The sequence below is a fragment of the Microcaecilia unicolor genome, chromosome 3, assembly GCF_901765095.1.
Source record: "Microcaecilia unicolor chromosome 3, aMicUni1.1, whole genome shotgun sequence".
NCBI classification, from domain to species: domain Eukaryota; kingdom Metazoa; phylum Chordata; class Amphibia; order Gymnophiona; family Siphonopidae; genus Microcaecilia; species Microcaecilia unicolor.
The window spans coordinates 396444327-396460102 of NC_044033.1; the positions used below are offsets into that span (position 1 = coordinate 396444327).

Consider the following 15776-nt stretch of genomic DNA (forward strand, 5'->3'; position numbering starts at 1 on the left):
ACCGCCCATAACCGTGCCTGTTTTTTTGCCTGTGTGTGTTTGCCTATGTGTATTAGAATTTAGGTGCAGTGCATTATAGAAATCAACGTGTGTAAATTCTAAATATTGCTAATTAATGCTCATTCTTGCTTGTTAAGAGTTAACTTAGTTATATGCCTAGTTCTACAATGCACCTGGGTTTATACACGGAAGCTCACATAAATCTAGGTGCGATGTATACAATCCGGGGGATAACGACTGACTCTACCCCTGGACCATATAGCCAGCTTGCACTTTAGTGGGCTGAGGTGATATTCAGTACACAGATGTCAACTGAGCAGGAGCTAATTCTGGAAGGTTAAATCGCTTTGCATAGTGACCCTGTTGCAAGGTCTAACCAGGCTTCCTAACTTGTGTGCTGCAGGGCCCACAGATTTATTTATTAGGATTTATTTACTGTCTTTTTGAAGGAATTCACTCAAGGCAGTGTACAATGTCTAACATGAGCAATAGATAATAGCAGCAAAAACATTCAAATAACAGTACAAATACCTCTGCTTTGTGGCTGCTGTGCATAAATAGTAAGGAAATGTATTTTTTTTTTGTTACATTTGTACCCCGTGCTTTCCCACTCATGCCAGGCTCAATGTGGCTTACATGGGGCAATGGAGGGTTAAGTGACTTGCCCAGAGTCACAAGGAGCTGCCTATGCCTGAACTGGGAATCGAACTCAGTTCCTCAGTTCCCCAGGACCAAAGTCCACCACCCTAACCACTAGGTCACTCCCATTTCTTAAAACAATTATATTAATTTTCATAGCTGGGTTACCCTACCCCCCAACGCCACTTCTAGCTGTCTTATAAACAGAGTTGTATAAGCCTGCTCTACACAATTGGTTGAAAAGGGTATGAGAGCCTTTGTTTCCCTTTCCTTTTAATGTGTATCCACCTTGCAATGATTTGTAACCTAGCCACTTAAGGTTTCCAGTCTGTTCAGAATTGTACCCAGTGCATATGTTTTGGGGGGTTTTTCTCTTCTTCTCCCCCCCCCCCCCCCCCCCCCCCGTTCTGTATTCTGTTGCCTCTAATCCCTTCCTGACAGATGGAAGAGCAGCATTGCTTTTATCCTGCTAGTTGCTGTCTGCTAATTCCACTGTAGTCAGGACTTTTTTTTAGGGGGTACTGAGTACTGGCACATTTTCCATGGTCTGCTAAAATTGACCCATGGTCCCCAAGTTTTAATGAAAGAGCTCAGGCTCTACACACCAATTCTGCCTTGTCATAGATTCTGTGACTGGTTTCAAGGGACCTGGCTATTGTGGGGTGGGTCTCTCAGTGATCACCCCTCCCCTGAAGGGTGGCCTTGCATTTGAGTACTGGCACCTTTTTCGTTAGAAAAGCTCACTGACTATAGTTATACTTTCAACAGCAGCAATAAGAATGAGAGAAAACAGCATAGAATTGTCATAATGGATCAAACCAAAGGTCCATCAAAACCTGGTATCCTGTTGCTAGCAGGGCCTGGCCGAATCCTAGCAAGTAGATAAGATTCTATGCTGCTGCCCTCAGGGATCAGTAGTGACTTTTCCAAGTCTACATTCAGTGTCTTAGGGAGGAGAAGATAGGGAGCAGTTTATGGAAGGGGTAGTACAGGAGTGCATTGGTGCACAATTTTTTTAAAGTGGCTTCTAGTTGAGGGTTGCAATGTGAACCTTAACATTAGAACGTGGATATAGTAAAATGACAAGAAAAGTGGAATGTGCAAGAAAATGAAAGACTGCTTTGTGTTTTCCAACTCCATTGTATGTACAGTGTCATGAGCCATTGCCATGTGTACTTCAAGGATAATTTTATAAAGGCTGGGTCAGTGAGCCTGTGCTCACAAAAATGGAGTAGGGAAAACTCTGCCTGTATTTTATAAAACAGGTGTATCTGTGCTTCCCACCCATCACTGTAAGACTTTAATGGTACATAAAAGAAAATTCCAGTCAGCTCTCTCTCTGGATATGAGCCACAGCACTGTAGGCAAGGAAGGAATGGAAGTTCAAACTTGGAGCATGGAACACACTGGTGTGCACATGTATGATTTGTCCCTGATTTACTGGCATTGTGTGCTGAGGTCACCACATGCATGCGCCAGTAGGTCAGGTGACATCTGATGCTCATGCTTGTGTCAGAGCGAAGGTAGGTCTGCGCATCAGCTCGGGAGCAAAGAGGATTAATTGTAACATAGTAAGTGACAGCAAATAAAGACCTAAATGGTCCATCCAGTTGGCCCAATAGTCACACTCATTATCAATTCATGATTAAATCAATGAGTGTGATATTATATACTTGATTATGGTCTTTCTTTTATGTTTCTGGAACATAAACCATAGAAGTCTATCTGGCCCTATCCTTATGTTCCAACTGCTGGAGTTGTCGTTGAAGCCCACTCCAGTCTATGCGTCTTCTCATTTGTGGGACACGGATTGTAAAAATCTGTCTAGCACTGTCCTTATGTTCCAGCCACTGAAGTTGCTGTCTAAGCCCTTTCTAGCCCATCCTAAACCAGACTTCCATATATTAGATACAGACCATACAAGTCTGCCCAGTATCGGCCCTAGTTAATCACAGCCAGAGTCGCCATCTAAGCATTACTTCCCAAACCACACACATGCAGCCATTTAAGGTTAGGTTTTTTTTTTTTTAAATAACTTCCATTTTCTAATTAGAGATCCTCTGTGTTCATCCCACGCCTTTTTGAATTCCATCATCATTTGTGTCTCTACCACCTCCTTAATGGAAGACTTTCCACATTTGTGCTGTTTAAAGGAAGGAGGAGGAGACAGCACTCAAAGAATTTGGTACTCAGTAGATGAGAGGCTGGTGCAGGTGTAGCTTCCATGGGAACCCCACAGGAACTGCTTCCGTCCCCATGGGAACCCTGCAGGAATCCCGCAAACCCTGTTCTCGTTCACCTCTCTATTCTGTAGGCAGGCCATAGGACAGCTCCAGCCCTTGAATCTTTTGTCTTAGGATGGGAAGGGTGGTCCTCTATTTAGAAGTCCTTTTCCCTGTTGGCAGCCATCTGCCTGTGTTTGCCCCAGCACCAGCCACTGCAAGTTTGTGGCCTCAGCGGAGCTATCGTTTCGTAGTCCTAGGTCAGACAGACCAAAACTGAATCTGCAGCTGCAAGTTGCTACTTGGTTTTGGTCAAAACTGAAACCAACTCTGCCTTGCCCCCAAACAGCACCCATTTCCTCCTCTTGTGATCAAAGCCCTCTCCCTCCTCAGGTCTACCTTTAAACCCTGGAGTTATTGGTCCACTTCCCACTCCCTATCAGATAGTTTTGTTTTCCGTGGGAGTCTGTGTTCGTCCACCCGGTGGATTGCCTCCTACTTAACTGTTTTTGGACCGGACCATGACTTCCCAGGGTTGGGAACATGTACTAAGTTACAGTGATAAAACAAATAGAGAGGGTAATACAGCATGCATAGAAAGTATACAGACAAAAAAGCAACACTGGGCCTTCAAGACTGGGACAACTGTGATTCTTTATTTACCAAATGACTCGACACGGGCCGTGTTTCAGCGTTAGGCAAGACATAAAAAATTAATATATTAAAAATTAAACACTGATATAAACATTTATATTACAAGTATTAATCATAGATGTGATATTAAACATGGCATAAATCATAACTTATAATGAAAGAATAGCATCACTAAAAATAAACCATTGATATTACATGTAGATGGCATACAGTTCTATCTACATTAAAGAATATTACAAACATAAATGATTTCATATAAATTAAAAACAAGAATACAGCATCACTAACAAAATACATGAAAATGTAGTGAATTCGACATATAAATAAACTTACATTTAATTCCATGTGTACATAAATATAAATAATTATTATAACCTGAGTATATGTATATATGGAGCTATTTAAATAAACTAAAAAAATGACTGTACAAAAAATAAAAGAATAACATTAATTTTTGCTATGCAAAGAGACATATGTTTAAATTCTAAATGAGTTAAGTATGTTTATTGTATACACAATGCCCACATATTTTAATGCTAACCGAGATAAAATAAAATACAGAAGGAGAAAAAAAGGAAATTAAAGTTCTTACCAAAATGTAGTAATATACAAGTTGTGTAGGTACTGTGCCTATATGATGAAATGGAGATACAATCTAGAAGCAGATATGTGCAATATATTGAGTTCATACTGTACAGCAGTAATTGTATCCTATATAATATTTATATATAGTCTACATTATAATTAAAAAAAAAACAATGTTTGAAGTGTTGGCAACATCAGTAATTTTTAAATTAAGAAAAAATGTGTAGATAAAATATAGCTTCTATAATATTAGATTACTAAAATACCGTTGGTGTTTCTTTAAAATCAAAAGAAAAATATTTGCTTACCCTAAAATGTATAACGATAATAGTGAGTCGCCGCACTAGGGAGGTTTGAGCTCTGTAGTAAGCTTTCTCAGTTGCACAAAAGCATGAGTAAAAACAGTGGGGCAGCCGAAAACTGTGTTTTGGTAAGACGCCAAATAAAGTGAACGTGTGCTAATACAGTGTATCTCGCCACAATGGTCGCCCAAAGAAATATAAATAATGATACAAATGAAGAAAATGATATGAAAAGATAAGTTCTTACTGCAAGTACTGATCAATGTTTAAGAAAAAACAGCTAATTCCAATTCTGTGTTTATACATTTTAATATCAACGTCATTATGTCACCACGTTTAATTAAAACGTTTTAGAAGCCACCTATGTTTTTGATTAAACCATATGACTTATTAACCTTATCACTTTAATTTTTATGTTATTGCTACGGAATATATATATATTTTTTTCAAAACTGTACTTTCGTTGCTATGTTATTATGTCAGCACGTTCCAGCCCACATTCACTTTATTTGGCATCTTACCAAAACACAGTTTTCGGCTGCCCCACTGTTTTTACTTATGCTTTTGTGCAACTGAGAAGGCATGATGGCAGAGACCATTAAGCGCTGCTCCTGCTGCACAAAGTGGCAGGCAGCGTCCATTCTCTGCATGGGAGGTTGCTTGGAGTCCACCGCAGTGGTGGTGAAAAACATGGTGCATTCCTGTGCGCACTCCTTCACTCCCCAATGCAGCTACTCCCACAGCCATCGTGCCTGTGGAGCAGCTGTCTCCATCTTTGCATTTGTCCTCCGATGGATGGGCTTTGGACCCCACAGTATCAGGGAGTTTTGGGTCTGTCGGGGTGGAGGCTCTGTTATTCCCAGATTTTGTTCTGTTATTTCATCAGGCTTACCTGATGACAGGGCTGCCGAGAGACTGGGCTGGGCCCGGGGCCCCGCCCCCACCCAGAGGTCGTCGCCGCCCCCCAGGCCACCGCGCTGCAGTCCTCACCTCCCCCCCCCTCCATCCGCCACTGGGCCGGGCCCCCTGAATTGAAATCATTACAGCGCCTCACCTGTCACCTTGCTCCATGACTGAAAGCACAGCCAGCTGCGGCAGATCGGATTCGCCTCCCTTCGGGCCTTCCCTCCCTGTATTCCGCCCTCATGGAAGTTACATCAGATGAGGGTGGGACATGAGGAAGGCCCGAAGGGAGGCAAATCCGATCTGCTGCTGCTGGCTGCGCTTTCAGTCACGGAGTGAGGTGACAGGTGAGACACTGTGATGATTTCAAGGCGGCGGGCCCGGCCCGGTGGCAGACGGTCGACGGAGCTAAGAGTGGGTGAGATCAGGGACTGCGGGGCCGGGCCTCCCTTGGAGGCCCTGGGCCGGTGAATTTTGTCCCCCCCCCCCCCCTCTCGGCGGCCCTGCCTGATGAAAAAGACATAGCAGCAGGCTGGAGTTTTGCGCCAGGATAGACTTGCGGTTCCCACGCAGCCTGCAACATCTGGGCTCTGCTGCATCTGAAGTGGGGTCATTGGCCCCCTCCATCCTATGTCAGACCTGGCCCAGGGCAGCGGATCTGGCCTGTCTCTGCTAGGGAAGGACTTGGAGGAGGGGGACTGATTCCTTTGGAACCTGATGACCCCACGGCTGTCAGGATTTTTCATAAGGAGGAGTTGCCCTCCTTAATTGTTAATATGCTGCGGGCTCTTAATGTCTCAGTGGACAAAACCCCAGGGCGAGCCGCAGCAAATCCCAAAATGGTGAGCACCAGATGACCTGCCCAGTCCATGAGGCTATCGAGGAGCTCATTTTGGTGCAGAGGTCCAATCCAGATGCGGGGCTACGGGTGGTGAAGGCCATGGCTCGTCAGTGTCCGGTGCCCCAGGCTTACTTGGAGAAGGACCTGGAGAAACTGGTCATACTTGTAGTGTTGCAGTTGTATACAAGCACAGCACAGAGAGGGTTCAAAGTACAGAACAAAGTCCAAATGGCAAAAGAAAGCAACAAGAGCCTTCAAAATTGGGACAGAGTTCCTTTAATCGCTTAACTTCTAAAAATGACCCGGCACGGGCCATGTTTCGGCACACAGCACCTGCGTCAGGGGGTCATAAAAATTGTACTATCTAATTAATTCAACATGCAGTAGTGAAACTTGCTCCTTTGCAAATGTATTTGAGTCAAAGGCGGTCCCTTTATGCTTGAGTTTTAGTTGGCGTAACTGTCCCCAACTAGGACAGGCGCTTAGCATATTCTATAAACTGCACTGAAATTTAGGCGTATTCTATAAAGTATGCATACATTTAGGAATACTTTATAAAATACACCTACGTTTTTTACTTTTTCAGGACCAATTTGTTTTTAGGTGTGACCTATAGAATCTAGCCCAATATGTATACCTTAGAGGAAAGGAGGGATTTGGGGGATGTGATACAGACATTTAAATACCTAAAATGTATTAATATGCAAACTAATCTTTTTCAGAGACAGGGAAGTGGTAGAACTAGAGGAACAGTGGTGTAGTCAGACAGCCAATTGGCGCTAACGAAATTGGGGGGAAGAGGGGTAGAGATGTTGAACAGCTTGTATAATGTAGCTTGCCAACTAAGATTTCTGTGGGAATGGGTTTCTGGGAACTATAGGTTTTGTAACTGAAGGCCTGTTGACAGGAATAGTGGCCCCAAACTCACCTCTGTGTTTAATTCCTGCCCAGAAGGCAAATTTAACCTAACTTGTTGTTTGTAATGGTCTCCTGGAATTGGGGGTGACACCATGGTCATACTTTCAGAAGGGATAGCAGAGGGAGGGAGGGAGGGAGGGAGGGAGGGGTGTCAGTTAATGCCTCTGGGAATTCCTAATTTTTTTCTGGGTTTGGAAACAGGAATATTTCAGGTTTGGGCACAGAAAGGAATCAGGGCTGTACGTGATTTATTCAAGTTGGGTACTGAACAACTAAGCACATTTGAGTAATTGAGTATTTGAAAGTCTGCCACTTCATTGCTACATTTAAATGGGCGGGAACCGGGAAGGGGTGGAGGAGAGCGTGGGAGGCAGAGAAGCTACTGACTGAGGAAACTAGGCTGCCAGGTCCCATAGAAGAAAAATTCTATTAGGGAAAGGGAGTGTGATGTATCACCTTTCTGTAATTACAGTCAAAACAGTTTACATATTATATACAGGTACTTATTTTGTACCTGTGGCAATGAGAGGGTTAAGTGAACATTCAGCCCAGTTCCCCTGGTTCTCAGGCCGCTGCACTAATCATTAGGCTACTCCTCCACTCTACTGGCATGGGATTGGAGGGAATAAGGAGGGGACTGGATTGGAATGCAACAAATAGCAAAACACTGGCAGGAGGGACTAGAAAACAAATTTACAATCCAGGATGAAACCTGTTTTATTCAGGAAGCCTGGAGGGAGCTCTGAGATAAAACTATGAGCGAAATACAGTTTAAACTACTTAAATCTTTGTTATGGACTCTGTACTGGGATTAGTTGATTTGGCCGTCTGCTCAAAATGTAACTGTGCAGGATCAGGGCCAGGGTCATGGATTTGATATACCACCGTTCTGTGGTACAATCAAAGTAGTTTAATATTTATTATATGTAGCTACCTTCTCTGTCCCTAATGGGCTCACAATATATGTCTTTGTACCCAGGGCAACGAAGGGTTAAGTGACTTGCCCAGGGTACCCTCATCCAGTGTCTTTTGATGTATGACAAAAGGTGGAAACAAGAGAAGGGATATCTTTACCAGAGTCTGGGGAGTTTCTCTTACCTGGGGGGAGGGGTGCAAGGAGGGAAAATGGCAGAAAGGGATGCAAATTTGTGAGCATGTGGAGTTGCTGATGACAATGAAATGTATCCTGGGGAACTGGGTAGAACTGTGTCACCAACCATTGAGCAACAGAGAACACATATGATGATGGTAATGAAGATGGCATAGTTTGAGATGATCTATATCAGAGTTTCTGTTCTGGATGAATTTCTGGATGGCAGAAATTTCATGCAAGTCTAAGTGATGCTCATAAAGCATAGCTAAAGGAGAGAGGTTTTAGGTTGGAATGGCTGGAGGGGAATAAGGGGATGGGGAGAAGAAGTCAGGACTTTAAAAAGGAGAAAATGAAGCGAAGAGAACTTGTATTTGTAATGTGGATTTGTTGGGATGTTGGATATTTATACAATTGAATGCTGCTTGCTTAGTATTACTTTGTTAGCTTGTCAAGCCTGATGTTTGGATAAATATTTGGTATTTGATATTTTCATGTTTTTATGCTGCTAATAAACACATTTCACACTATCTCTACCCAGTCTTACACCATCCAGCCCACCTAACGCACTCTTAGTCATCCCCTTCACCTAACTGCCAAATCCCTGGGTGCCTGCTTAATCTCTTATAACCCACTCTTCTCCCTACCCAATACTGATTTACCAATTTATTCTGCTACCTACTCCTGCTCTCTTATCCAATATCAAAGTCTTTATCCCACTCCCCACCACTCAAACACTCATCGCATCCCCCAAATCCCTCTTCTCAATCCTCAAACCCTTCCTCCCCAAGCACTTCATCCATCACCAAACACCCTTTCCCCAAGCACTCACCCCATCCTTGAACCCCACCTCCTCAAGCATCACCCAGTCCCTGAACTTCCAAGCACTCATCCCATCCCAGAATCTCCCTCCTCAAGCACTCATTCCATCCTGGAGCCTCCCTTCACAACTAAAAGGCCACCTCCTGTGGTTTCTGGTGTAACTTGAGGGGGGGGGGGGGGGAGAGAAAGGACCTGGTGTGAGAGTTTCTACTGGAAGGAGTAGTGGTAATGATGGTGGTAGTGGCCATGCAGCTCGCAAGGCAAGCACCATGGTGGCAATTCAAGCAGAGCCTTCATGTATGCAGCTCTGTGGCCCAGCGGAGGATGCAGCAATGATTTTGCCTTCTGACCCCATGCGCATATGCTTTCTCCTTGTGCATGATTCAAACTTCTTTTTTTTTTATTGCATTTTCACATTTATACATCTCAAAATTAGAGAAGATTGAAAAAGGAAAAGAAAATCACATTATTACAACAAATTTAAATTTTATCATATACAGACATTAAATGAAATACATGATTCAAACTTCTTATAGAACTACACAGGAGGAGGAAGCATCAGCGGAGTCATACAGAAAACAGAAGAATAAAATAAGAAAATAAATTGCCTGAAATTGTGGTGGCAAGCCATTTTTTTTTTTTTTGGGGGGGGGGGGGGGGGTATGCCACCCCATAGCAATGCTTATAGGCTTGTATCTTATTCTGTGATGTTAATGTACTCTTCAATATTGATTATTGTATATTTGCTTTCTCCGAGGACTAACAGGCTGCTTGTTCTCACTGATGGGCCAACATACATGGCGGCCCCCACGAACGGAATTTTTCAAAGCAAAAAATCTTCAAGGCTTTGACAGAACCTTCTGGTGCGTGGGGTGTGCGCACTGTGCATGCGCGGCTGTCTTCTTGCCTCTCACGCGAGAGTCCCGCTCAGTTACCTTTTTTCCATGGTGAAGAGAGGCAGCAATTTCTCGTCTCTTCGGACCCCTTCACAGAGCCTTTGGCTGGTTTTTCCGGAGATTTTCTCTGGTTTTCCTGGAGTTTCCTTTCTTCTTCCCGTGCCTTTAAAAAAAAAAAAAAAAAGTAGAACTCCTTTACTTCTTTAGTTTTGCCCTTCCCAAGTTTCTTTTCGCTTCCGCTGCGGCCCTCTTAGGCCACGCGTATGCGGTTTCTCTTTTTTGTGCTCTCCCTTTTGGCACAATCGCGAATTTTGATCTCGCCGCTGCTATTTTTCCGTCCATGTCATCGAAGACTCCCAGCAGCTTCAAGAAGTGTACTCGGTGTAACCGGACCATCTCGGGTACCGACCCCCACGCGCGGTGTCTTCAGTGGCTTGGGCCCATCGCCCAGACGCATGTAAGTTGTGTCTTAGCTTGAAAAAGCGGACACAGGCTCGATAAGCTCTTCAGGATCAACTTTTTGGAGCTTTGTCCGGTTCCTCAGTGTCGATGTCGGAGAGGAGAATGGCTGGTAATCAGTGTGTCATTTGGAGGTGCTGGTTATAGGGACACCTAACCCTGTTATTGATGCAGAGATGTTTTTCTCCTGATAAAGGGCTTCTAAAACACACATCATGTTATAGGAATCAGGTGCTCAACGTTCAGAGTTTCTATTTACTTATTTATGGCATTTTATCCCACATGAATTAGATTGGAACCTTGGCGCATAAAAAAAAAATCCAGGAGAAAGCAATACATTACCCCCCTCTCTCCCTGGGTTTAGCCAGCTCTGAAATTTGGGAGGGAGGCGCAGAGCTGGACCAGGGAGAGAGCCCGTTGTTAAAAATTTACCAGCACGCCACTGCTCAGAGGTATTCTTCAATCTAGTCCGAATGTTTTTTGACATTCTGTTTGTATTATTTTTTGCATATCTGATTTGATCTGGGTTTCCTAAACCTGTCCTTTGTTCTCCACAACTTGTTTCGGTTTTGAGAATATCCACAATGAATATGAATGAGATATAACAAATCAGCATTGAAGACTCCTGTAACTATTTTTCTCATCCTAGCAAATTTGTATGTACAGGATGTTATGTTTCAGCTCTGTATTGCAAGCCCCACATCCACATGTATGAAATCAAGCACCCGTACTGTTCTTTTAAGAAATCCGGCTCGAGTCGCCCCCTTTTAGTGTCGTTGCTCCACTGCGCGAATCGCTGCCGAAACCTAGACGACACACCAGCTGGCTCACATCCGATTGGCCAGTGTTTCCTGATCCGAGATGGCGCCCGCCAATAGACGCTGTCACTCCACCTAAGACCAGAGCGGCGATTGGGCGCTAGGGTTTTGGGGCTCCTTTCTCTTGTGTGTGGAAAATATGCGGCTCGTGCTGCCTGGTACCTGTTGTGGGTCTGTTCATCGCAGACAGAGGCTGGGTGTCATGGATATCCTCAAGTCCTTAGCTCACCCCGAGGAGCTTTACAACTTGCTCAAGTTTAAGATGGGCGTTTGCGTGACGACGATGCTTAAGCTGGACCTGGTGAGTAGCGAGGGATGGCGGAAAAGGGGAGGCTGTGCGCTTGTGCCGGTGGGGTTGCGCGTGTTCTGACACCCTCTCCCCTTGCCTTGCTCCACCAGGTTGACGATTGAGAGTGTTGGTTGGAGCCTTAAGTTACTCAGCTCCTGGATCTGGGGAAATGCTGCTGGGAAGTGTGGGGCTGGTGCTTCCACCTAGATTCACTAGGGAAATCGATTTGTTTCAGTTTCTTTGGAGAGAATTGGGGCGATGTGGCAGGAAGGAGGTAATAAAAAAAGAGGTGCCCGGGATGATGCATTGCTTGTCCTCTTGCCTATCCCGTTCTCAGTGATTCAGCTGGCTCCACTTCTTTCTCTCCGCTCCCCAGGCGAGGAAAGAAGCTCTGTGGGTTAAATTATTCACCCATTCGGAAGCTGTCATCAGCCTGGCATTTTATTTTTCACAATGTCTTACGTAAACCAATGATGAGTTTAGGTTGCGTTGACAAACAAGTACCATTATTCCCGGACTTGTAGATGAGTTTAATTTGCCTCCGAACTTTAACATAAAGGAACATTTCTGAGATGTATTTATTTATTTGTTACATTTGTACCCCACATTTTCTCACCTATTTGCAGGCGCAATGTGGCTTACCTAGTACCGTGAGGCGTTAACCACCTTCGGTGATGGAACAAATACAAAGTGATGTTGTGGTCGAATGAGATTCATGTGTTACAAACACATTAGGGAATCGTAGGGGAGAAGAGTTATATAGTGTTCATTTAGAACATTCCTCCACCGTAGTGGTGGGCATACTACTCCTCTTTGGGTTGGCGAAGTTTTATTTAAAGACTTTTCCTAGTTGTTTGTGTATGGAGAAAATTCTTAGTAAATAAGATCACAAGCATTGGAGCCAATTCGTAAAAAAATGGTTGGAGGTGCTATCCCCAAGAGAAATTATCCCATGCTGGACACAATCGAGGAGTTTGCTCAATATTGAGGGTGTGGAAGCACCTGGAGCTGGCTTGTATGATTTCACCCCCCACCCCCTTGTGACATTTATTATTGCTTTTGAACTTTATGCAGAAAATGCCCTTCTTCCACTTGCATCTCCTCCATTTTATTATTTATTTACTATTAGGATTTATTTACTGGCATTTTGAAGGAATTCACTTAAGGTGGAGTACAGTAAGAATAAATCAAACATGATGAATCTGCAAGTGCAGCAGTAAAAATTGTGTTCACTGAAATGGTGGGGTCCCCAGGAGCCAGTGTAGTTTGGCTATACTTTAATAGCATTTTTATTTTTTGTTACATTTGTACCCCACCCTTTCCCACTCATGGCAGGCTCTATGTGGCAGGCAATGGAGGGTTAAGCGACTTGCCCAGAGTCACAAGGAGCTGCCTGTGCCGGGAATCGAACTCAGTTCCTCAGGACCAAAGTCCACCACCCTAACCACTAGGCCACTCCTCCACTCACTAAGCAGTGCTTTCCAACCCCAAACCTGGTAAAAGGTAACTTAGTGATGACATTAAGAGGCAGATGCAGCAACCAAACGTAAAAAAATCTAAATCGTTAAAGTCCCTAACGATTTTAAAATAACGAAAAATGCACCAAAAAAAAAAGTCACATGCTGAGATCGGTAGTGAAACGTACAATGTATCAAAGAATCACAATACACATTGTTAATCGGCCCCCAAATCATGCGCAGAGCAGCCAAGCGTTATGTTAGCTGCTCTGCGCATGCCACAAACAGTCACAACACAGTCAAATCGCAAGCACATGGCTCCCAAATAAAAACAAAAATAAAAAAAAAGGGTCGGGAGGGGGCAAGGGCGCTCATCAGGAGCGTCCTGTACAGACGGCCTTGCCCCCCCCCCCCGCTGCTCCCCACTTTCCGCCGCTCCCCCCACCCCGAAAAAGCAAAATTCTAGCAGCCCCTGCCCCCTCCCCACTTTCCGCCGCTCCCCCCACCCCGAAAAAGCAAACTTCTAGAAGCCCCTGCCCCCCTCCCTTCCTCAGTACTCTGTCACCTGTGCTCCGCCTCCCGACATCCTCCGTCCGTGCCCCGCCCCCTTTTGGGGTCGTCGCCGCCATTCCCCTCCTCCATCGGGCCCCCCTTCCTCTTACCGGGCCCGTGCAGCGCCTCTCTCCTCTGTCCGAAGGCGCTGCACGGGCAAGAAGAACGCTGAATCAGCTGATGCCTGCCTTCGCGATGGCGCGTCTTTCTCCTCCTGGGCCCGCCCCTGTCTGACGTCAGTAACCTACGTAGGTTACTGACGTCAGACAGGGGCGGGCGCAGCAGAAGAAAGACGCGCCATCGCGAAGGCAGGCATCAGCTGATTCAGCGTTCTTCTTGCCCGTGCAGCGCCTTCGGACAGAGGAGAGAGGCGCTGCACGGGCCCGGTAAGAGGAAGGGGGGCCCGATGGAGGAGGGGAATGGCGGCGACGACCCCAAAAGGGGGCGGGGCACGGACGGAGGATGTCGGGAGGCGGAGCACAGGTGACAGAGTACTGAGGAAGGGAGGGGGGCAGGGGCTTCTAGAAGTTTGCTTTTTCGGGGTGGGGGGAGCGGCGGAAAGTGGGGAGCAGCGGGGGGGGGGGCAAGGCCGTCCGTACAGGACGCTCCTGATGAGCGCCCTTGCCCCCTCCCGATCCTTTTTTTATTTTTATTTTTTTATGTGTTTTCTGAGGTCCTTTGGACCAATCACAGCGCTTTTAGCTCTGCTAATGCGCTGGGATTGGCTCAAAGTTTGTTTATTTTTTCAATTAACACTTTTTCCTGGCACAGAGCTGTCCTAACGAGAGGTCCAGACCTCTCGTTAGTTTTCCTGCCTTTTTCCTGCGTAAAGGCAATCGGAAAAGGTTAGTGCATGTCGTTTCAATGGGGTTTTCACACTAATTGCTCATCTCCATTCCGTTTTCGTTAGCTGCTACTGTCGTCGGAAAATAGGCTTAAGTGCATGGAAAGGATAGGAAATTCTTCCCTGAGGGCTCATTTAACGATGAAAAACGTTTAGTGCATCTGCCTCTAAGGGGGTTGTTTACTAAAGCTTAGCTCCAGTTATCTGCAGCAGGGCCCATTTTATTCCTATGGGCCCTGCTGCAGATAACTCGAGATAAGCTTTAGTAAACAACCCCCTAAGAGCACTGTTGAAAGGAATATGTTCTCTTTTGTAATACTACCTTCTTATGTAGTCTTATAATACCACATGTTTATTAGTCTATTATTTACTTTTATTTATTGGGATTTATTAACTGCCTTTATGAAGAGATTCACCCAAGGCAGTGTACAGCAGGTACAGTTTAACATAAAGCTTATAACTTTGTTAATAGCATAACAATAGTAAAGTAACGAAGAATAAATATAAATACAATAAATGAGGTAAACTTGAAAACAGTAAATAGAAACCTAATAATAGATCTGTGAAACAGTATCAAAAATGTACACATTTAATAGCACTGAAATTCGAATACCAGAGATATAATACTAATAATACACCTAATAAGCATGCATTAGAATATTCAACTAACATAGATATGATGCTAAAGATTTTCTTCTATACGGCTTATCATATAACTGAGGGTCCAAGAGCAGATATGGTAGGAACAAGATGCGTGGTACAGAGTCAGTTGGGATAATTTGATTGTTAGCTAAACTCAAAGCACGTTCTTTCTACAGTTAAGCAAGAAATAAGGAACTGATCAAAGTTACAATGTATATAGCAAGCTAGTCCAGGTGCAGAATGAGAGTATAGTCGGGCACCCTATGTATTAAATGCTTGGGAGAAGAGCCAGGCTTTTACCTGCTTCCTGAAGTAGAGGTAGTCTCGAGCTATATGTAGCCCCTCTGGGAGTAAATTGAAGAGTGTGGGGGCTACTCCTGAGAAGATTCGCTGATGGGTATCACATCGTACAATTTCTTTTGACGAAGTTACAGATAGTGATGATCCTTGAGAAGACCTTTAGAAGTCTTAAAGGTGTGTAAAGGGCTAACTTATTCTTTCCATTACGTTCATTCCCACTATTCCAGGACGCGTGGGTAGTTATGTTCATCAACCAGCAGGTGGAGATGGAAAATACAGAACCGAGCACCACTACATAGCTCCCTGCTCGCAGTTCAGCTCCTCAGTTTCTTCTATCTCCAGCAGGTGGATGGACAGACTTCCTCTGTCTCTGGTTATGAGGCCTTGCTCCTGGTCCAGTTGGTCAACTGGTTCCCAGTTGAGCAGAGTGAGTAGTTGAACAGACGGTGGTGCTGGGTTCCTGTCATGCCTTCCCCCTGGGATGTTCTGCGCCTTTTCCCTGTTTTTCCTCTGTGCGAGAGCCTGCTCAGAAGATGAGGAGTC

The 15776-nt window shown here is 44.7% G+C and overlaps 1 protein-coding gene across 1 annotated transcript in view; it reads left to right on the plus strand.

Annotated features, from left to right (window-relative positions):
- The first annotated feature begins 11255 nt into the window (after positions 1-11255).
- The window catches only part of FDFT1 (farnesyl-diphosphate farnesyltransferase 1), a 123964-nt gene continuing 119443 nt past the window's right edge, over positions 11256-15776 (plus strand). Inside the window, exon 1 of the mRNA XM_030198721.1 lies at positions 11256-11450. Coding sequence (XP_030054581.1) covers positions 11289-11450 — 162 coding nt within the window. The 5' untranslated portion in view covers positions 11256-11288. The remainder of the gene's footprint in view (positions 11451-15776) is intronic.